Source organism: Platalea leucorodia (genome assembly GCF_965183815.1).
Source record: "Platalea leucorodia genome assembly, chromosome: 6".
Classification (NCBI taxonomy): Eukaryota; Metazoa; Chordata; class Aves; order Pelecaniformes; family Threskiornithidae; genus Platalea; species Platalea leucorodia.
The window spans coordinates 30,227,436-30,251,584 of record NC_138828.1 but is presented as its reverse complement, the minus strand read 5'-3'; the positions used below and the strand labels follow the sequence as shown (position 1 = coordinate 30,251,584).

General features: G+C 43.0%; 1 protein-coding gene across 2 annotated transcripts in view; it reads left to right on the top strand.

Moving 5' to 3' along the window:
* TET2 (tet methylcytosine dioxygenase 2) overlaps positions 1 to 14,160 on the top strand; it is a 74,939-nt gene extending 60,779 nt beyond the window's left edge. The window contains exons 5-10 of one of the 2 annotated variants that reach the window (XM_082314920.1): positions 110 to 318; positions 1,137 to 1,287; positions 3,485 to 3,574; positions 6,190 to 6,327; positions 7,804 to 8,164; positions 9,487 to 14,160. In XM_082314920.1, coding sequence (XP_082171046.1) covers positions 110 to 318; positions 1,137 to 1,287; positions 3,485 to 3,574; positions 6,190 to 6,327; positions 7,804 to 8,164; positions 9,487 to 10,883 — 2,346 coding nt within the window. In that variant the 3' untranslated portion in view covers positions 10,884 to 14,160. Of the gene's footprint in view, positions 1 to 109; positions 319 to 1,136; positions 1,288 to 3,484; positions 3,575 to 6,189; positions 6,328 to 7,803; positions 8,165 to 9,468 lie in introns of both variants that reach the window. The other variant, XM_082314919.1, reaches the window with a different exon arrangement.
* The last annotated feature ends 9,989 nt before the right edge of the window (positions 14,161 to 24,149 follow it).

Here is a 24,149-nt window from a genome sequence, read left to right as displayed (position 1 = left end):
CCTCCCCACACGCACACTAATGCTGAGGTTTCCTGCTCTCTTGCTCTTCACATTAAGAAATGCATTGTTTGTGTTGGGGCTCTGGGGGTGTGTGTTGCTGTGCATGCAGGTAGTCCGCAGAAGCAGTCAGGAGGAAAAGCTACTCTGCTTGGTGCGCGAGCGAGCAGGCCACACATGTGAGACGGCCGTGATTGTGATTCTCATCCTGGTCTGGGAGGGAATCCCAACAAGCCTGGCCGACAAGCTCTACTCCGAACTCACCGACACCCTGAGAAAGTACGGCACGCTCACGAACCGGCGGTGCGCCCTGAACGAAGAGTAAGTGGAACAAAGGGTATGCTCACCAAACTTGCAACCCCACCTGCAGCCTCGGGCCTGGCGCCTCCGCTCGTGCTATTACCCTGAAATACGCATAACCTTTCCAGCTATTTCAGGCAGTTTGAAAACCCACAAACATTGCGAGAAAAGCAAAGTAAACGTTCTTATAAATCAGGGAAAAAGTCTTCCCAGTGTTGTGAAGCATCTCAGTATATTTAAAGGAAGAGATCTTGGCACAGCCCAGGACAGCAGATACCTCAACCTTGAAATAAAAACTAGGTGCACTAAATAATGCTGTAAGCCTACAGAAGCTAGCCTGAATCTAAAGAAATTGCACTATATGGTTTTCCCATGTCTTTCTGATAGCGAAGAGCATTTAGACCAAAATTAACATAGCTATCACTGTATGTTACTTTGGCTTCATGGGTAGAGTCATATTTCCGGAATTATTGCTTCGCCCCTGTCAGAAAGCTCCCACATTCTGGCAGTGCTGTCAGCATATGCCCTTTTCAGGTACCATGAATATCACTACCTAGCAAGGCACCACACAAACATATCCTCTTGCGAGCAAAGCCAGGTTTCCCACAGAGGCATAGAAACCCCATAGTCCTTGCTTTGCAACCATGAAATTACTCACTCCGATAAAGTCTTCTGTTATAACGCGTCTGCCTCCCTCTTTCCTTTCTTCCTTATTTACTGATGAAAGACGATCCAAGACCAGTAATTCCCCAGAGCGCTGGCAGAACGCCGATGCCCACTGCAGGAGCGCCCCAGGGTGACCTGCCTGCTGCTAACAGCCATATTCTCCTATTTTTTAGACGGACTTGCGCATGTCAAGGGCTGGACCCTGAAACTTGTGGTGCTTCATTTTCCTTTGGTTGCTCCTGGAGCATGTACTACAACGGTTGTAAGTTTGCCAGAAGCAAGATTCCAAGAAAGTTTAAGCTGATGGGGGATGACCCAAAAGAGGTTGGTGTCCATTTCTAAAATGAGCCTCATTTGCAAAGAAATGCTTTCTGTCACTCTGCAAATAGAGATACAGTACAAGAGACCAGGGGCCAGAGCCCTGCCTGAGTGGCATACATGTAGGGTAATTAAATAACTGCCAGTCAAAACTGATTGATTCCAGTCACCGAGCCAGCTGAATTGACTGTCCAAATTCTGACAGCTGGTAAAAGCCCCGAGACTTGAAACCATGTTTGCAGGCTTTCACAATTAGAGGAGAGGGCACGGCCTGAATAATTGTGGCTGTATTAGGCCTGCCATTGGGCATTCCCCAGTGGCAGAGCGGAAGGTTTACCAACTGAAGGCACATAACATTGCAACTGGGAACCAGAGCAGACTGCATGGAGACAAACATGATGAAACTCGGAGATGACAATGGGAAGAAGAGGATAGAAGGACTCATTCTACATACAGCCCTGCCCCACTGAATGTTTCCAGACTGGGCTGTGTTACAGCAAACTGACAACTGTTTAAAACGAGTCAGAGTAATAAAAAAACCATTGACCTTAGCCTGGGCACAAGATACTTTTGAGGTTATGACTGCAATGACTCCTGGACACTTCCAGCTAGTCATGTGTCTGGGAGGCTCCAATGGCCCGGTCTGTTTTTTGGCAAGCACGTGCAAATTTAGTCCCTTGCTTGTGTACTGACACATAGATCCACAGCTTTCACTGCATTCTGGTGTCTTACACAAATCCAAGCATTTCTTTCACATGATCAGAGCGCTAGGTATTTCTGCATCCTATGGCCTGTGCTGAGAACAGCACACTATTTAGAATATCATCATAATTAATATACAGTTTTTCCTCCCCACTGCTCTTCTACGGCCCCAAGAATTACAGAATAGCTCTCCTTCAATCATGCTGTGGCACAAAGCCTTCTTTATCATAGCCTGCAGTCCTAAACCTGCTAAATTTTCTAAGCTGGATACCTGGCCAGAGCCCACCAGGGCACTCTTCCAACTTGCATTCCTGGATTTACTTCCCATGGAAGCCAGAGCTGGGCAGGGAAAATAGTTTTACCCTCCAGTCTTGTTCCCACCCAAAGTCGGGGGCAGCCAAGGCATGCATCCAGGGGCTGGGTCCCATAGCATAGACACAGTTTATAGACAACACAAATAGGATCCTCACCAATAAAAACTAGAAGTAACACTTAGAAATGGTAACCTGCGGGCCACACAAGAGCTCCAAGTTCTGGCAGCAGCCACAAGGTCACAGCAGGATATTTCTGACAATTTCATAATGTCATTTTGGAGTCCCAAACTAGGATATAGTCCCATAGTCGGAGATACAAACTTTCAATGGACCAAACACGTTTCTCTCAAACCCATAGGTTTTTCACAGCTCTTCACACATTCCTAAACTATACGAACTCCTAAAACCAAGTATGCCACTCCAGTATGCCACTGTTCTTTATGCACTTGAAATTAAAAATAAGGGCCTCATATAAGCGAGGTTTTGAATTTGGGATTCTCATCATGAGAGGATGGGGAACAACTTTGGAGTATGTTATTAGAGTACTTCATTTTTAAAGAGCCCTTCATTTTGAGAGTGTGTACCTCTCCTTCTAGAAAAAAAGAAGCGTGGTCGTTCCTACCTCCATATCACCAACTACTAGACATGTCCACAATGCTTCCTTGCTTAAGAATTGGGAACTTTTTGAAGTCTGAAGTATTTAAATAATTTTAAATTGCTGCATGAAAAGATATTTCAGTGTGTTGAAGTGCTGTCATTGCAATGTGCAAACCCCTTAAATTAGCCAGATTTACTTGATGGACCATTCTGATATTATTCCTCTCAAGCTTTCTGAAGAGCATTATTCTCCCAAAACTCCAATAGGGAAAATAGTGAGGGTCATCATGCTTGGATCTAAAACATCTCCATGTTGAAGAATGTGATTTTTTTGAATATAAACCAAATTAAGATTATAGTATGTGATGTCCTCTTGCAAGGATCACACTACACTACTTCGTTACTTTAAAGGCTGTGAAACACTAAAATTAGAAGGAGATTCACAACAGTTGTTGTCTAAACAAGAATGACAATGGTCTAGGCCTTTACACAACCATCAGTATAAACATAATTGTGTAAAGACCCTAACTTGTTAGATCCCGTACATACAGTATGGAAATGTCATTGAGCTCTATTTCATCTCCTAACAGGAAGAAAAACTAGAATCCAATTTGCAGAATCTGTCAACCCTGATGGCCCCTACCTACAAGAAGCTTGCACCTGATGCATATAACAACCAGGTATGCTGGGGGAAAAAGGAATCAGAGCAGTCATGCAAGTAACCTGATTTTTACCACACTTCCCAATGCTTCAACCTTGCACCAAACCATTATGTACATTTTGTGCCAGCATTCCTTTAACGTCAGGGTAAAGACAAATGGAAGTGAACAATTCCACTTAAAACGCTTTCAATAGTAACACTAGCAGAATTCAGTCCACTAAATAGAACTCATCTTTTCACCTACATCAACACAATAAAATTACTTCACACTTGAGCAGAACTTTCAGCTCTACAAGACAAATTCCTGGATTTAGCATGATTCACCAGCTAAACTAGCAAAAAAAGACATAAAGATGGTGTGAGATTGGCAACAGTGTCAGAAGGCAGCGTACCATATTGCACTCAAGTCCTGAAGTCACAGTTTCAGTTCTGCTCTCTCAAGTGGCAGATGAATTTAGTTTTCACCAAAGTAGCCATTACAAACATGCTTTTAAAGCAAAGTTTCATATTTGAACACACTCAGTCCCGCGTACGCATACAAGTGCCTGCATCAATCTTCTTGCAGGAGGAGATTGTGCGTGTGTATTTTCTGTGAAGTGCTGTTCACAGATACTAGCACATTCAAAGCTTTTATGAGGTTCCCAGTTGTGGCCGTCTCTCATCTGCATTCCTTTACCAAACGTCTTTCAGATATTTGCATCAAAATTTGACAAGATACCCCTTGCAAATGCATAACTGTTGGCCTTCATATTCGTTGCTCAGGTTCACTACCATTACAAACATTCACAGAACTTACAGTCTCCAAACTATCAGCATCGCTGCAAAATATGACATCTTCTGTCTTTCCTGTTGACAGCATTATGCTATAGCAACCAGCACAAGACAGATTTTCAAGATTTTCAACTGTAATGGAAACAGTAAACTAACACAAAACTGTCCATTTTTATTTGCTGTAAAACTCACGCCTTTACTGCATATTTAGTAGCGGCTAGACAGGGTAAGCAGATTCAGTACAGACTTACCCAGTTTCACTTACCTGATCAGATAATGTTTGGAGACTCATTATGGAGGAAACCGTGGCTGTGTGCCCACTAGCTGTGGTTATCTGTCCAAGTATCTGAGAGACATTCTGCAAGAGAAGAAAGGAAGAGGAAGAAGAAAAAATGAGGGGGCGGTGAACAATAAAATGGCTCTTTGCTCGGGCTGCTTTTCTTTTCCCACAAAAATATGCAAAAGAACTTTCTCCATGTAAGCTGTGGTCCTGCCCGACACTTGTTGAAAATACATGGTTTTACAAGTTTCAATTTTTACCTTGTGTAATAAGGCACGTGAATAGCTTGGCCTATTTCAGGAGTTTCGCGCAGACCTTGTATTTGTGGAGAAACTCTGGTCAAGCTACTGCCAGTGGCTTAAAGAGAGATGATCGAGGCCTAATTTGTATGGTATTGTAAAAGGCTCTAAAACCAAAAAGCCCTAAAACCAGTACCCCTTTGAATCCTGAAAATAAATTCCAAATTCCCAGATTTATGCTAATCCAAGTCTGGATTGCTACTGGATTAAAATCTAGAATTGGAAAGGGTCTGTTTTTCCAACTGGACCCAACAGAACATCTCCGAGAACAGTTGCACCAGTATACTTTAATCAGACAATTATAGTCTGGCTAATGTTACAGACCACTCTCGTTTAATTCCAAAGAAGTTTACATGTTTCAAGTTTTGTTCTGCTTTTATTTTCAGATTCCAGGGAAGTAAATATTCCAAAGTTCAAAAAAAAAAGGTCTGTGAGCAACCTAGGCATGTTTTTAGTGATCTTGGATCAAGACTTGGGAAAACTTCTAACTTCACCTTAACTTAAAATGGGATCCATTAAGTTCCATTAAGTGTAGATATTTTTGCATTTACTTGAAAGGTTCAGGAATTTCAGCAAAGCATTTTACAAATGTGGTTTCATTTTTAATACTCTAAATAAAATATGAAACCGTCATTGGTCTAAGGCTTGATCTTCCATTACAAAATCCTTTCTTTTTGTGTAAGGTTTATTGTTGCATTATAAACTTTTTGTAAAGCTCCTTAATAATGAGTGCATGGGTAGAAAGTACTGTCTTGACTGAATTGTCTGTCTTTTTGGTCAGGGGTTGGAGTTGTACTTAAGCTAATGAAATATACGTTTAGCATGCCAAAATATTACAAATCAAAAAGAAAATTATTATTTTTCATGAAGTCATTCTGAAGTCAGTGTTCTAAAGCCATTTTCCCTTAATAGCTTGGTGTATTTCCAGTCTACACAAACGTATCACTATTACAGTGCCAGATGCTGAAACCATGCACTGCATTTGTCATGTAAAAACACCAGCCCCTGGCAGAGAATCAGAAGTAATATGCAAGGAAAAGTATTATTAGCCAATTTCAAAATCACGCCGGAGACAGAAGGTAACAGGGAACAAAGCAGCAAGGAACGAAGTACAGATACAAAATTGCCATCAAATTGCTCGATTTTATTCGCCCTCAAGATCTGTATGTTGCCACCTCCAACATGTTAGGAGACTTGCATGTTGTCACGGCAGAGCATTCAGTGCTAATTCCGTGTACTGGAGCATCCAGCTCGCTTGCAGTGATACCTGTCATCTCTTTCCAGATCGAGTATGAACACAGAGCACCCGAGTGTCGCCTGGGTTTAAAAGAAGGTCGCCCATTCTCGGGGGTCACTGCCTGCCTGGATTTTTGCGCTCATGCTCACAGAGACTTGCACAATATGCAGAACGGGAGTACGCTGGTAAGTCCGTGATGCACATAGCCTCCTCGCTCCAGCACTAATTTCACATACATAATTAATTCATTATCTCCTGTCTGTTTAAATCTATACTTGCATAACACAGATTACTAAAAAAAGAAACATTAAGCAGTAATTGAGCTAACTTATTACTCCCTACACAATTTTTCATTCAAATGAATGAGACTTACGGCATATTAAAGAAAGGTTTAATATAGAACTGGTAAAAGAGAAACCGTGGAGGCAATAGAAAGAAGGTTCCAGCATGGCGGAAATGCCTGTTTCAGCATTCCTGGCACAAAACGGTTTATAATTGTCCTCTTGAAACACTTTTTTTCTAGCAACTTTGGATTCTATCTTCTAATAAAATAAAAATGGAAACAAACAACTTCTTTCCAGGCGAGTTTTAGAAGTTGTGGATTTCATTCCTGCTTGGGATAAGCAGAAAGTCTGCAAGCCTTGCCATCTTTTGTATTGTACACATGCCCTTTACTCTCTTCAGTTCTGATCTCTAGCATGTACAGCAAAGTTTCTGTAGAAGATACCAGAAAAACAAGCTGGTTTTCAATGTGTATTGGGTTATTTCTGTTCCCTGCCTACTCTCTCTGTGACAATACAGTTGGGGTAAATGTGAGAAAGAAAAATCTTCAGTTCTGAATAATCATCATGGTTGTAATTTGAAGCAACTACCTAGATTCACAGTGCAGCTCTTATTATGACCAAAGAGAATATCTACTTTTTTAATACCAACTAAGTTCCTCCTGTTTCCCAGGTCTGACTTAATTGACAAGTCAACCACCACCAATACAATATATATTTCTAGCTGAGCTTTCTTCCTAAAACTGGCTGATGCAATGATTTTGCTACAGAATATGTCTGTATCAGCATCTTTTTTTCCACTGAGATCCTCCCAATATGTTTTAGCTGGAGCTAAGACAATGAGCGTGCTGCATGACACAACGTAACTTCCTTAAATCGTATTATTAACGTTACAGTGACTTGCTCCTTTGCAAAGTCTTGGAAGTTGCCATTGTAAGAGGGCGTGAAATACAATGGCAGTATGTTACCTTGCACGCTATTTCTAATAGGTAGCTAGCTGATGTATTATAATGAAAAAATGTTCAGGTGAGTACAAAGTCCCAGGTTCCACTGTTTTAGCTCTCTGGCCACGGTACAATGGATCACACAGTTTATTTCACGTTGGGGTAATCCCTAACTATACTGTTCATTTCAGCACAAGTACAAGATATATATACACCTCCTGTTTCTATTAACACTGTCCAACAGAGCAATAGAAGAAACGAAATTTCAGGCTTGTTATGATATGCATAAATTGCACAGAAACTTACAGTTTACAAATAGCTTGCCTGATGCCAACGCCGACAGCGGCAGGGAAAGGTAAAATGCACAGGCTAGCATTTCAGATCTCTTCGTCTCAGACTGGTTTGAGAGAGTTACTCTAACACACCTTTCCAACAGGTTTGCACACTAACTAGAGAAGACAATCGTGAAATTGGCCAAACACCAGAAGATGAGCAGCTCCACGTGCTCCCGTTATACAAAGTCTCTGATGTGGATGAGTTCGGAAGCACTGAAGGCCAGGAGGAGAAGAAGAGGAATGGCAGTATCCAGGTCCTTACCTCCTTTCGCCGAAAAGTAAGGATGTTAGCAGAGCCTGTTAAGACGTGTCGGCAAAGGAAGCTAGAAGCAAAGAAAGCAGCTGCAGAAAAGCTTTCCTCCTTGGAGAATGGGTCTAGCAAAGCTGAAAGAGATAAGTCTGCTGCAGCACGCAACAAGCAAGGCAACTCTGAGGCGGCAGGTCATGCAAAGCAGCTAGCAGGTAAACACATGAATCTGATCGGGATCTTTATCAACAGTGGTAAGCTTCCTAGAAATCAGGGCCATTTATAGATGGTCAAGAAAACCATTATTCTCAGCCCAAGAACATTTTAAAGTGAAAAGGAAGGAGAATTCTTGAAAGTAAATATCAATATTGTGTATTTATAAATACTAGAGTGCCAAATTGTGGGCAACTCTGGAGAGGAAAACAAAAAGTTGTATGAGCAATCCTTTATTGTTGGATAGTTAACGCCTGTAGAAATCTGCCTGTAGAAATTTTGCAAACTCTGCTTGCCACAGTGTATTGTAAAGTACCTTAAAAAGACTGGTAGTGCTAGGAGCCACGAAGAGAAGTGTGTGATGCTGCTGCCAAAGAAAGAATGATCTACACATCACTCACTGTCTGCCACTGTTACAGAGGACCTCCTAATTTGAGGGGATTCAAGCCTAACCTCTTTACTACAGTTTATACTCTCTGCTTCAAGACCAAAAGCAGAGCAGGTTTTTCCATAGTGGAGTAAGAGTTTAAAAATCCACATAACAGTCCCTGGCAGTTTTCATCAGTAGATTTGAGAGTCCTAAGCAAAGGAGTTCATCATGACTATTTTATTGTTACAGCGACTTTCTCAGAGAGGAAAAAAGTGATACATCCAAGGCCACCCAGAAGGTCACCGAAATACCTATGAATAGAAGTCAGCTGTCCCATGACACAGGCTAGGGTTGTAACCATTAAATGATGCCATTTCACTTTAACGAATGATGGTTTTGCTCTTATGTCTTCGGTTAATCTCACTTGTTACTGAACTGTTCTATCAGTGAATGTCACCGTTGGTTTTTACATAAAGCTAGGGACATTTTTTTGAGACAGTTCTATTAATATAGATGAGAAGAATTATTTATTCTTGGGGAAAAGAAGGTCACCTTGTGCACGGCTGTTTGGGAGCACTTTGATGCTCCATTTTATGGGCTACTTATATGATGATTCGACTCTTTGGATTTTGTGCATGTGACTCTGAACAGATTGCACTGTCCTCTTTTTCCCCACTGCCACTAGCATCTGATCTCACTGGTTACGTGCCAAAAAGGATGAGTAGCCTTAATATTTATTCAGCTTCTTAAAGGGTCGTATTTGAGATATGAGAAAGGGAACCTCTGTTAATGTATCATATGATATACTTTTCTTAGAAATTTCATAGATATGTATCATGAAAAGTCTATAAAGTATGTAGCTTGATTTTTTTTTTTTTTTAAAAAAAAAGCTTGTTTGTTGTGTGTTGGTTTTTTTTTTTCTTTTCACATCTACAGATCTTTTACGTCTTTCAGGACCAGCCACACAACAACAGCAGCAGCAGCAACAACATCCACAGCGCACTCTCCCTAACAACCCTCAGTCAAATCCTATTAACTCTTACTCGGGTTCAGGTTCTGCAAATCTCTATGTAAGGTTGCCTAATCCAGCCAATGCTTATCCAAGCTCTTCATACACTTCAGATCCCTATGGAGGGTCCAGTCCCATGAACCTCTATACAACCTCATCACAGCCTGCGGGGTCTTATTTGAATTCTTCCAGTCCCATGAACCCTTATTCAGGATCATTAAGTCAAAATAACCAATATCCACCCTACCAATGCAATGGAAACATACCTATGGACAACTGCCCCTCTTACCTGGGCTCCTACCCTTCCCAGCATCAGCACGTGGACTTGTATAGTTGCCAGAGCCAAGACCATATGTCTAAACTAAGTCTACCACCCATTCAAACATTATACCAGCATAGGTTTGGGAATAACCACAGTTTCGGTCCCAAGTACTTGAATTATGGAAACCAAAATATGCAGGTAGACTCCTTCAGTAATTGCACCATTAGACCAAATGTACACCACATCGGGTCTTTCTCCTCTTACTCCACCCATGAGGCTGACGGCCATTTTATGGAGGTTGCCTCAAGGTTAAAATCTAATCTGAGTAATCCGGGCATGGATTATGCCTCCATGAGTAAAAGCAGTGAACATCATCACGTGCAACCCCCTCCGCATTTAGCACACGACTACCATTCTGCTCCAAGTGTGTTTAGTGGTCCTCCTAATTCACTGCATCTCCAAAATAAGGATAGCGAAGTGATTTCACATGCAGTTAATGGTTTGTCTAACATGCTTTCAGGTCAAAACCATGATAGGACTACTCCCCAGGGTGGTTTAGATAAAACCGATGTGCTGAATCCAGAAAAAGCAGAGGATCCCGATGAAGTCTGGTCAGATAGCGAGCAGAGCTTTCTGGATCCAGAAATCGGAGGAGTGGCAGTTGCTCCATCTCATGGGTCAATTCTCATAGAGTGTGCAAAACGTGAGCTCCACGCAACGACCCCCTTAAAAAATCCCAACAGGAACCATCCCACCAGAATATCCCTTGTCTTTTACCAGCACAAGAGTATGAATGAGCCAAAACACGGTCTGGCTCTGTGGGAGGCAAAGATGGCTGAGAAGGCAAGAGAGAAAGAAGAGGAATGTGAAAAGTACGGTCCAGACTACGTGCCTCAGAAATCTTACGGCAAAAAAGCAAAGCGGGAGCCTGCTGAGCCACACGAACCCTCAGAGCCAACGTACGTCCGCTTCATCAAGTCTCTTGCACAAAGGACACTGTCGGTCACCACAGACTCCACAGTAACGACATCTCCATATGCCTTTACACGGGTTACAGGGCCTTACAACCGATATATCTAACTTCACACCTTTGTTGGTTACCTCATTTGAAAAAACACCTTGTCAGTAGGGTAGTTCTTCTTTAGGTTTTGGGGAAGGCAAGGGTGGAGAAGAAAACAGTGTTTTTACAAAACTCATCAGTGGAAAAAGCCTCGGCACACCAGCAAAAAGAGGTAATCTCACTAGCGCACTTACTTCCACTGATTTTTAAGTGGTCACAGATGGCACGTAGGAAACAAGACCAAAGCATCCTATGCAAAAACAAAAACAAAACAAGAAGTGTTTCACAATTTACATTTGAAAACACTGGCTCCATTACTGAAAGAGATAATCTGCAAATGGATTTTTTTTTTCTTACAGTTTTGCACATCTGTGGCCACTTTTAATGTCATCAAGTTTGCATAGTCATGGAACAGGAGCAAAAAAAACCCTAAAAAAATAATACTGTAGTATTACAACTGCAGGAATCTTAAAATAACATCTGGTGCTGAATCTATGATGTACTGAAATACTGGAATTATGGCTTTTTAACATGCAGTTTTTACTGTAATCTTATTAGTCTCTTGATTTTATTTAACAAAGTAGATAAAACATAATGAATAGACAGCAAAACACTGAATTTGTTTGGATATTCTAAAACCATGGTGCTATCTAAGAGAATGGTGTCTTTATTTTAACAGTCGAACAGTTAATGCCTTTATAACAAAATGTCAATGATGTAGTCAAATGTTCTTCAACAACAGGGAGGACCTTTTCATTCATGTATGTATTGAATTTACCTGGTGTTAAAATAAGCTTACTTTTTAACATATGGGAATTACAAAGACCTCTGGATTTTGCTCATCCAGTCAAGTCCTAGAAAAGGACAATAAAATATATAGAGAGATATTTTTTTTTAAATAGTGTTTCAAAGCACTTTGTCTACCTGAGCTTGGCAACTTGAACAATGCTAAGGTACTAAGACATTAAAAAAAAAAAAAAAAAAAAAAAAGAGTTTACTTTGATTTTAAAATGCAAAGATAATTTTTTTAAACTAAAAAGCTTTTAAATACTTTTGTTTTAGCCGTGCATCTGCTAGTGGGCTACATATCCATTTTTAATACAGTCAGTTATGGTAAAAATGGGGCTTACTGGATATAAGGGAATACTTTAGTACACAAAACACATGTTTTTCTGGTGCTCATCTCACACAGCTATACTGTAAACTGTTTTCTACAATTATTATGACAAGTTCATTGCTCAAATATGTACAGTTTTAAGGAAAGAATTTTATATTAACCACAGGTAATAATTAGCAGCATGCGACAGACTACAACTAGTTAGCTTGGGCTTCTGCTGTTTTTAAAGATCTGTACGCTCTTCAGCTATTGAATGGCAGATTGCTTTTGTGTTGATAATTATGTACGTTGTGGTGTAAGTCATTTCTCGGTGCAAGTGTCCTCTTTTCCAGGAAGATTGAGCAGACCGATGCCTACACAAGACGAATGAAACAGGGTTAGTTCTGTGTGATTCCGTTGATTAAATAGAAAAAAAAAAAAATAGGCAGCTGGCTTGCTGTGGTGGTTTTAAATCATTAATTTCTATTAAAAAAAAAGCAGGAGAGTTGTATAGTAAATTAAATTGTAAACAAAACTTTTTTTAACGCAATGCTTTAGTATTTTAGTACTGTAAAAATATTAAATCTATATATATTTGGGTTTTGAGCTGAATTCACATCATGGTGCTACTCAGCCTGCTACAAATATATCATAATGTGAGCTAAAAATACATTAAAAGGTTTGAGTGATGTTCCTACTTGTCATATACCTCAACACTAGTTTGGCAATAGGATATTGAACTGAGTGTGAAAGTTTATATATTGTATACCATCTTTTTCCCCCAATAGCCTTTGAAAAAAACAAACAAAAAAAAAAACAAAACAAAAAAACTCTCTCAATACTTGACATTTTAGCAAGTATAACTTGAACTTCAACTTTTTTTTTTTTTTTTTTTTTTTTTGGTTCTAAAAATTCAGGGATATTTCAGCTCATGTTCTCCTATGCCAACGTGTCACCTGTGTGTATGTAAAGCTGTTGTAGGTTAAATATATTATTCTTGGGTTTTTTGTTTTGTTTTGGTTTTTTTTCAGGGATTTAATGCTTTTCTTTTGAATCCCTTCTCTAATTTTTCCTGTACATGTATTGATGTAACTAAAACTAATTTTGTAAATTCGTTAGCTCTTTTTATTGTAATGAAAGTGTTTAAGAGATTTAGAATGTTTTGCCTGTTTCAAACGAATAAACAAAAAGAAAGTAGAATGCACTGAGCTGATTAAAGGGAAAATTGTAAGGCAGGGGTTTGGCAAGTGACTGTTTGCTAGAGTTGTTCAAGTCACTCTCTAAACAAGGCTTCTTGGATACTGTAATGAATAAAATAAAATATAAAAAGGTACAGTCTGTACAAGGGCTTCCCTAAACATGCAAACCTCCATGTCCCAGATATATCTTGTGCAATATACTGTAAGATTAAGTTTGGTCGAAAGAAATTTTATCTAACAGAATCACAACCCAACTCGAGTAAATCAAAGGAGGCCTTTGGGTTTAATGGTCAAATATTTATTTTTGTTTTTTAATTCTCAGTCTGTGACTTTACCCACTGCATTGAAACAAAAGTTTCGCCTTTTTAAAAAAAAAAAAAAAAAAAAGATGGTTATACGTCAGATTAATTAAATCATTATAAATTGTCATCTTTTGGTGATTTTTTTTTTTTCTTAAGTCCTATATTATTCATGTAATCCATAGTAGATGTTTGGTTGATATGCCGTGCACCGTCATTTGCCAAACTGCTGGCAGCAGGAGCGGGAAGGTTAGCTGGTGAATCAGTTCTGTATTGTAAATACCCGAACTGTAATTTTTGGTGTACAGAACCCTGCCTCAGTTGGAACGAATGACAAAGCAGACATAAAATTGCTTGTATAGGATTATCAGGTTGACTATAGCCATACTTGAAGATGCTTCTGAGTGGTGTCAACTTTACTTGAATGAATTTTTCATCTTGATTGACGCACAGTGGTATAAAGTTCACTTCTAAAGCTAGTGGTTAACTTGTGTAGGAAACTTTAGCAGTTTGACACTAAGGTAATGAACTTCTGTGTGCATTTTCTATGCTTATGTTCTACTTTTTTTTTTTTTTTTACTTTAATTTCATTCATTTTCATGAAATGTTTGGTATGTCTATAAAAAGAGTTGAGGATGGTTATAAATACTGTAAGTATTGTAATGTAATGCAGGTTATTTGAAAGCGGTTTATTATTATATCATTCCTGATAACGCTGAGATGTGGGTGTTTTTAATAAAATTTATATTTATTTAATGCACTCTAAGTCTGTCTTGCAGAAACTTGTCTTTCCCCGTCATTTTTATCCGCTAACAACAAAGCCAGCGCAGTGAAACACGGCCCCTGGTACCAGCCACGGGTCAAGAGCCCCAGGGGAACCGGACGGCGGGTACAGGGCCGGGGAAACTGCTAGCCTGGGGAACTTAAATCTAAAACTGCGTTATGAGAAATGGAGGAAGTTGCGTACTTCAGCAGCTTAGAAACTGGATGCATGGACTGACACACCAGCACAACCCACACTTTTCAATGAAGCAGGCCCACCCCCCCGCACGGCTTTAGCCCACCTCCATCTTCCCCGGCTCAAGCATCACACACACAAAACGCATCACGAGGGACTTCGAAACAGGAGATCCAGGCACCACACTTACTGCTAATTCTGCTTGGACTCTTGTCTCTAACGTGTTGGGATGGTAGCTGCCTAGCCCAGGCTGCTGCTCGGTAAAACCTGTGTTTACAGCGAAGGAGGGAGGCATTTCTGTGGGCAGGAAGCGGGTGCAGAGCATCGCTGCTGGTCTCCTGCTGGTGTTTGTGGAGCCAGATGAACGTGGCATATTCACTGTTGGAATTTCCTTGCTGCTAACAGCTACAACTGCACTCCCGGCAGAGGCAGGACAAGGGGGAGACTCTCGGGGTGCATCGGTTGGCTTAAGGTATTTAGCTCTACCTCTTTAGGCATTTTTCAGTTGATTTCACATTACTCCCAAATGGTGGGATGCTCCAACATCCTCCTTGCGCTACAGGAGATTTAGACTGGATATTAGGAAAAACTACTTCACCGAAAGGGTAGTCAGGCACTGGAACAGGCTGCCCAGGGAAGTGGTTGGGTCCCCATCCCCAGAGGTATTTAAAAGGCATGTAGACGTGGTGCTTAGGGACATGGTTTAGTGGTGGACTTGGCGGTGTTAGGTTAACAGTTGGACTTGATGACCTTAGAGGTCTTTTCCAACCTAAATGGTTCTTTCCCAACCCAAATGATTCTATGATTAAGAAAACACAAAGTTATAAAAGCCTAAAACCTCACATATAATCTAAATCACATGTAATCTAGGGTAAAGGAGAAGCACTAAGAAAGTGTCCCTGAATCAATACCAGGACATACATTCTTGCAGGTGCCAGACAAAAGCTTGTTTTCATGGTCCCTGCTTTTAAATTCAAGGGATATCAGGACTGAATCCTGAAATATTCTCTTCTGTGCGAAGAGATGGAAATCGCTCTCTCCACGGTCACAAAATGTTTCTGTGACAACTGGTACTTGAAAGCTTTTCAAGCTTTCTTTTTTTTAAGACCCCAGGTTTATTGGCAGCCCTGGTTTCCCCATCCATCAACGCCACGCACCTTGAGAAAGCCCCCCTACTCCGTACGTTCATGCAGTGTCTTGGGGAAGCAGTGATTTAAAACTCAAAAAATCTGTCATGCTCGTCCCTGGCTCTCAGCGTATTCCCCGATGGGAATGTCGTGAGGCAGGCCAGCACGCCGCAGCAGCCAAGCGTTGCTCTTTTCTGTGCGCAGGTGCACTGTAACGCATTAGACAGCTGGAACCGACAGATGCACTCGCTTTAACAAAGGTCTGTCACCCCTTTAGCCTTCCCCAGAAAAAAACCCTGCCGTTAATGAACATTCCCACCGGCCGCCTTTAAACACGAGCGGCTCCCTCGTCAGCGCACTTCGACAGATCCGGCTTCAGAGGCGCTGCTAACACCGGCACGGCGTGCTCCCGGCCAAGGCCGCTGGCAAGTCCAACCATACCCTGCCGGCTGCGCGTCTCCCCCAAACGCGGGCTCTCCCCGAGGCAAGGGCGGTTTGCCCGTCTGCCTCAGGCGGCTGCGACCGAGGCACCACTTAACCATCACCACCCACGCCACAGGCTGCTAGCCCCGATAAATCAGTTGCAACGGGGGGTGCCCAGCTGAGCATCCAGCTCCCAGCGGTAGCTTCTTGCCTTTCCTCTTCTCTTACCCATCTGTTCTGTCGTTTTCTGCCTTTTGGGACCTCACAGAGAGGACAAGACAGGTTTTCTATGGGAACGACTGAAAAGCCTGTGATGACAAGCCAGGCCAGGGTGAACAAACCTCAGGCAAAATTTAAGAGCAACAGGTGATTGTGCTCAAAGATACAGAAAAGTATCCAGCATGGAAGAGCGGGGAAAAGGAAAACACACTTAAAAGGATTTCTGTTGGATAAGTAAAGCACCTTACAGAAGAAGGCAGGGATTAAGAAGCAGTGGGTAATGGTGGTTTCTCCATATGCACGTTTTCACCACTACTTTCAAATACAAATTAGGAAATATTTAAAAAACCTGAAATCTTTTCACTCGAGTACAACTCCAAGCAGGGGAACAAGACCTGGGGTGTAAATGCGAACCCTGTGGTTTGCAGCTAGCTGCAGGACAGAGCTTCTGGAAAGGCACGTTCTCTTGCCCTCCGGCTGCTCCGAAGAGCAGGGCGCGGCGCCTGCCGGCAGAGCTGCGAGGCAGGGCTCGCCCTTACGTCCGCACTCGTGCGACCAGCGTCACGCTGAGCGCGCTGGAGCGCGCCGACCGTCCAGCAGCGCCAAGATGAGAATTGGTAGATATCATCATCTCAGCAGTAAATTAATACTCTGCTGTTTGACTGACACAGTAACATTTCTGTTTTCTGAAAAACACGCACCTGTCAGGTTTCTGTTACACTCAGTCATGTTTACCTAACGTGGACACAACTAATAATTTTGAGGCACTCAGTAAATGACCGTTTTGTCTCAGAGGACTGAAAATTTTACCACCCCACGAGCTACAGCGACAGCTCTCCCTCCATCGCTCCGTGTGAGACATTTCCTTTTTCAACTAAGTTTAGGTATTAAGCGGGTCCCTTTACTTTGACCTGTAAATGATTCCCTAAGTTAGTTTAATTCAGGCAAATACTGTACAAGGGGAGATTCTTGCAGAACTTACAAATAAGTCAGTCAGCTCCATGCTTTACTTGCCTCACCTCTAACCAGCAAAGGGAATAACTGATGTGCGTGAAGTTAGCACAGAAAGTGTTGCTGATTTAAAGGAAAAAAAGCATCCTTCTGTTTAGAGGGAAGAAAAACCTTGCACTGGGGTAAGAGAGTGAGAAAAAGGAAGGAAAAGGTCTGTGAAAGACCAACTGCTATCCTTTCTGCTCTTTCCAATCAGAGAAAATCGGGGCTTGAAGCTGCACACTTGACTTGCGCGTTGCAACCCGCGGCAGCAGAGCCCCAGACAAGCAGCGCGCTTGCTGTAGCCACCCTGCAGCAGAGCGGGGGGCCGCTGGCCCCGTCCACGCAGGGGAGCACAAGGGAGGGATCCCCAGGTGCTGGGCCGTGGGGAAGGGAATTACATACTTCCTACAACACGGTATAAAAACACACCCAAGGCCTTTCCGTTTAGGAATCTCCTTATTCTTGACTTCAAAGGGTTGCCTTCCTTCCAGGTTTGGAGCCTGCACCTGTTTCTTTCAGACGGAGGAGCAAGGCACCACTTTCTCCCCCTGATCATTTTGCCATTAGTTCAGTGGTTTGAGTCCTCACAACCTTGACCTTCAGGTCCTCCTTGCCTGAACAGATTCAGAGCACCACCTTACAGGATGCAAAAGCCTTAAAGTACTCTGGGGCACACACGGGCGCATCACATCAACCCCTCCTTCCCACGTCAAATAAAAAAATACTTCAAATCACTATATGAAGGAGCGGGGGGAGGGAGAGCCTGATGTTTCACTTCCTTTTAAGATGGGGTTTAATGCTCAGCGTAAAAACAGTGCCACTCTCTTGATTCATAATCCCAGCAGAAACACAGCACTCGCTGCTGGAGGAGGCCACGAGAGGGTTTGCGGGTTTGTTTTTTTTTTTCCTTTTACAATCCAGCCAAGCTAATCAAGGTTACCTGTTTCTCCCACTCAGGATTTGCTTCAACTAGCACATTAAATACTTTGCCTTTGTAGTATTTTACACCAGGCGAACCATCCCAGGGTAAGCACATTTCCTTCTAATGTCATGGCAACACAGCTGTATGCTCCTAAATCACGGCAGAAAAGGCAGCCCGGTGCCTGGCAGGAACAGCTTGGGATTGCGGTTCAGCTTCCTTTCAGCTTGCACTGCATTAGCAACTGGAACCTCATTGGATTTTCAGGCGTAATCATCTTCCTCTTATTTTTCTGCTCCTGTTGTGATTATTTGTAAAAATGACAGCACCATTATCTTCTTGTATGTAAGCCTTCATACAGACCACTTTGGTAAAGAGATTTAACTGGAGGGGATGGCTTAAAGTGCAGTCTGCTCTGAAAAGGGATGGGGAAAGTGGCGTCCTGGGGCTCCCAGTCCGCATTCCAATTATTGTTGTAGCTAACGCGCCTGATCTGGAGGGGGGTGGCATTTCCCCCATCTATCCCTCCCCAAACAGATGCAACAGATCTCCTCTGCCTAGCCCTTCTCCCCACCTGCGTAGTCCTGGCTCTGTTGACATTTGTACAGGCGTAAAGCTGGTCAGATGGCAGGAATCCAGTTCTAATTAATGGGAGCAAATGGTTTGCTATAAACAGAGGAAGGGTTGGCATGGGGGAGGTGACAGATGTCAAGCAAGGGGAAAACATCTATTAGCTGTTCCCTCCTCCTCCACCACCCCCAGCACATTTGTTTTGCATGACGGCCCTTTGGTTCAGGCCCTGGTTTAAAACATCCAGACTCGGCATGTTGGAGCTGTATTAGAAGCTTTGCAGCATCCACGCAGCCTTCCGAAGGCAGAAGGACAGGATACTGGAAGGGACCGTATAAGGCAGAATTTTAAAGCCTCAGGCTTGCCTGCTCTTCAAGAATTCATACAGTCTTATAATCAGTAACCCTGGCAAATCTCCCCTCTGTTTGTCTCTCTGCTGTTAACACTCTCCATACCAGAAGCAAGCATGCGTTTTGTCAGAGGGCTGCAGTTTGCAGGCATTTATTCTCCCAGCTCTTAAGATGAAAACAACTGCTCATTTGCACCAAAGCACTCCAACATCTCTGGCACAGGACGCCAGCGAGAGCAGCCTGTTTCCACCTTGACCCGGGCTCCTGCGGCACCCTTAGGCGAGCTGCAGAAACTCCTCAGCTGAGCTGCTCCAGCGAAGCCCGGGACCAAGGCCATGGCACAACACACACGCCTCGCAGAGGACACCCTGGGCTCCCCCGGTCCAAAACCCCGGGCAACAAATACCAGCTGATCGAATGGCAGCACAGAGGAAACTCATCTGTATCAAGAGAACGACACCGTGAGGAGGTGCGGGGCCATACCAGCCAAACCGAAGCCGTGCAAGGAGGAAAAGGGGGTCTGACAGTCCCCGCAGCAGTCAAAAGCCAGGTGCAAATCCCAGACACGTAAGGTGACAAGACAAAGGTGAGCCTCTCTCACAGAGCTACCAAGAGGGCATGGGGAACGTTTTAGATCTACTACCTTGGTAATTTTCCCAGCAGCAACACGCTGGCATTTTACCGAAGGATTTGCGACTCAGTGTTCCTAGCCCCGGCGCAGGCAGAGGCATGGCTTCCAGGTTAAATCAAATTGAAAACCAGATGTGCTTTTGTCAAGGAAACCAGGTCAAGTGTAGCCACGAGGTTTCAGAGCTCCTGCAGCTGCGCCTGTTGCGTGAAGAAAGCAGGGCTGCCGCCGCCGCCGCCTCCTCCACCGCGTTCGCTATTGCTGCCCAGCAGCAGCTGCTTCCTTGGGAAAGGCAGGCAAGCAGCTTGCTTACACATACTCAGACCCAAAAAAACCCCCCACGTTTTTAAGCGCAAGGGAAAGAAGAAAACTTCACAAAGTCTGAAGAGGACCTGACAAGTTTCCATGAATCCAACGAGTATTCCTATGGGCTCTCTTTGTGCATTTGTAGTAAGGCGCTACAGAACTACTCGCATACACAGCTAAGTACACATACGGTCAGGTACAGCTGACTTTTGACTAGCTGGGAACGTTAGCAGCCGTTTTCTTCCTCTTCCTAAGAAAGTAGTGTGCTGCCAGTTGATAGTCACCAGCTACACGTGGCCGTTAGATTTCTCTGTAGGTAGATCTCCACAGCGTAATTGATGGACTATTGCTCTAGGAAAGCCACTGCCCTCTTCTGGGGGGGTTGTGTGTTACACTTGTGCCGATAAAAACAAACCAAAGAGATTTGCTGCATATTTGATATCTGCCTACTTGTCTCTAGAGCACGGACTAAGCAGTGAGCAGACACCGCTCGATCCGTGGCGGGCCCTGCTGCTAGCGAGTATTCCCAAACAGCTCCTGGTAAAGAGCAAACAAAGTTCTTGCTTGTTCAGTTAACTCTGATCAATCAATTAGAGTTAAGAGGAGAGATTATACGTTACACATGACCTCCTGCCACGGAGGATGGAAAGAGCACGCACGCAAACATTTTCCAAAAATGCAACTGGGTTCCTGTTCGGAAGCATGGTCACCATTTTTAAATGGCTGAAGAGATTCAAGCCTTCGGTGCAGGGGAGAGCACGAGAGCCTTAGTCCAAGACATGCCCCTTCTCGAGGAAGCAGGTTCCTCCTGCCACTCAACCCAAGTTATAATAACGTATTTGCTGGGCCAGAGGGAGAGAACTAAGCCTAAGGGGAAGTGTGACTTCGTAGTACGGGAACGGAGAGCTTTGCTGCCTCTTCTCATTTCTGCTTATGGATGTGATGTTAATATTAAACAGCACATTAAAAGACAGTGCTCAGAGATAGCGCTTGACCCCTGCCTTCCTCTTCATAGGCAAGCACCTTTCCCAGTAGGCTCTCTCCTTGCCCAGCTTGCTTTAAAAGCGGCCAAAACAGAGGCGTGATGCTTGTCGGGAGCTCGGTTCCCCCGAGCGATGACTCTGCTTTGATCAGGACTTAGGCAGAGGAACCCTTCGTTTTGGGGTCAGGTCACGCTTCCCTACGAGCTATGCTGAGACTCCCATTCGGAGCAGTCCTGGGCAAGTACAAAAGCAAGATCCAGCTGTCTGTAGATGTCAGGGAGATCCATCACCTCCAGGGGTAAGTAGTGACTGAGCAGGGAATATACGGACCGCAGTTACAGGTTTCAGCATCTAAACTCTGCTTAGAACCTGCTTTAGGTACCCAAGCCCCCTTAACTAGGTTTCTCAGTCACAGCTCCCTTGCAAAAAGGTCTGCTCCAAACCACATGGGGATGTTATAGCAATAAATACATTAACAATTTAAGTGTTCAGATACTATGGTAACAGCACTTGAATTACACATCCTTGAACTGGGAGAGCTCAACTGCTTTTTTTCTGTTTATGTTAACTTTCTTCTTTCCTGCTTTAAACTTCCAGCCCTTATGAGATAAGCCCTATTAAAACACTTAGGCTTTTCCTCATCTTTGCCTTAAAAATACCTCCTTTAGAGAACTCTTCCACTGTCAATCTGCAGTTCATAAAAAAAAAAAGAAAAGGGGGGGGTAAGGGAGAAAGAATGAAAGAGACTGCTTTCTATAAAATCTTCCAGTTCATCTAGCCCATCTCAAAGCAGGTATAGACAAGAATAGCTGCTCAGCGTGCGTGGAAAATTGTTTTACTAAATGTGGAAGGAAAAGCATTGATTCAATCTCATGGACATGAGAAGTCAAAATTGCACAGAGTTGCCATTAGTGCTCTTGCTGCTGTGAAATCTGAAAGGAGTGGAACAGCCACTCGTTCAGAGGCCAACATAAAGGCAATGAAGGAAGCCAAAATTACTCTTCTGAATTTCCTCTCACTGCTGCTATAATTGGGCACCCCAAGGTATTCTCTTCTCAGCCACAATGGTGAGCAGTCAAACCTGTCACTGCATACATAGTAGGTAGCACAGAACTGACAGCCAGGGCAACTTTTTCATTGATTTTTCATAATATTATCAATAAAATATTTCATTATGACCCATAAAATCCTATTTGCATCATCAAGAGACGGGAAAGATGCTGTCACGTCTGGAAATAAAAATTAAAAAAAAATAAACCCCACAGAGATGCAGATCTGCTGACTGCTTTTTTTCCAGTAAAAATCCATACAAAATGATTTCTTTCCTGACTCTAATCATACCACATCAAGTACTGGCTAGCTGCAAGGGAAAAAAACCAAAACCCACTGGTCAGAATCAGCTTTCAGCTAGAGAAGTGCCACACAATTCAACAGCAATGCTTCTAGTCGTCTCAGACGGCAAGTTCAATGTAAAAGGACTAGCTTTCAGCATTACAGGCATGCTGTAGTGCCTTGTTCGGAAGTAACTGCACAAAACGTTAAACAAAACGGGCCACCGTGCAAAACATTTCCAAGCCGTCTTCAGTGAACTGCCCCAAATGTAAAGCCAAGAAGTGCATCTTACCACTGGTTTATAGCTCTGCAGGCAGAAGGGCCATATCCCAACTAATCAGCAGCAATCTCTAAAGAGCTGCTGGGGATTGCAAACAGCCCTGGGGCAACGGGTATTTTCTACTCAAATGCACTCTCTAGTCCATCAGGAGTAAGATAATTGAAGGTGAAGATACTTAAATTCTCTTCCTTTAGTTTAACTCCATGTACGTAGAAAGCACAACCCCCCCTCTTTTTTCCCCCCACTCATCACTATGGTTTAAGGGAAAGAATGAAGCAACATCTTGAAGTCTACAGAAAGTACACGGCCACATACACTACAACCTCTTGGAGCCTTCCAAGGTTTTCAGAGTGCACAGCTTGAAACCTTTTAAAGCCACCTGATTATTGGAATATAGACAGGTACTTCAGCTTCTTTTTAACGTCTCACATTAACCATCCAACACTCAGCTAGCCACTTTGAAAAGTATTTGAGTGCAGACTAACTGCAGATCAGACTACAGCAACATCATTTCCATACTTATTAAAACATCTTTTTTTTTTTTTTCTTCCTCCAATTACAGATTTACAAAGGTAGACCTTGTTTATACAATTTTTGATTGCTCTTGAAATAGTCTATGGTACGCTGCAAAACCTGGGATATAAGTAGTACAGATTCTGGGAGATGGTTTATGAAATGCATGTTTTTCTCAGAGCCTTACTTACAAGGCTGAGCTCAGACCGTGAGAGCTATTTAAGACAGTGTTGCCCTGACCCTCTCACCCTTTCAAGATGCAAGAAACCCTCACAACAGCTTAGTTCTCCAAAGGTCCTTCCCAAAAGGCAATTCATGAAGTTTTAAAGCACTAAGATTACTCTGGGTGTAGGACTTGTGGGAAAGTTCAAGGCAAGACAATGCAGCCGTTCTGCAGAGTACTACAGACTAACCACGAAGGTGTAAGAAATGACGCAAAAGCGAGTGAACTGCACGCACCCTTGCCTATTTGTCACTGGTACAACAGCCAAGCAATTTTTGCAGAACTCCAGCCGGGCTCACCACAGTTTTTACTCCAAGATGCACACAAGTGATACTGAACAAGAAGCACCACCTTGTAACTGCTACCAAAGCAAGACATGGACTGGGGATTTCTGAATGGCTCATATGCAACAGAGGAAAGACTGGCTTGAGAGAGGAAAAAAAAGGAGACAGCTCTGTCTCAGTCAGTTTCCTCCTTAAAGAAAAAAAACAGAAATAGTGAAAATCAGCATCATCCTGGCATAATACAGAAGGGGGAAGGAGAGGAAGGACAGTTTGAGGAGAGAGATTGCAACATTTTCTTGCTGCGGATGCAATTTTACAGTTGCCTGTTGCAATGCTGCTGGAAGCAGAGAGGACAAAGAGGATCATTACACAGGGAAGGTCATCCACCGAGTGTCCGGTTTCTCCTTTATACCATAGGCCTCCATCTCATAGGCTCCACAAGCAGGGACCTGAACACAAACCGTGAGCAGACAATACTACCTACAGAGCGCACCCCTGGGAGCCAAGCAGGAGGAGGTCGGGTGTAAAGTGAATCCACGGGAACAGCAGAGAAACGGATCTGGGCAGCCAGAATACAGTTTTCA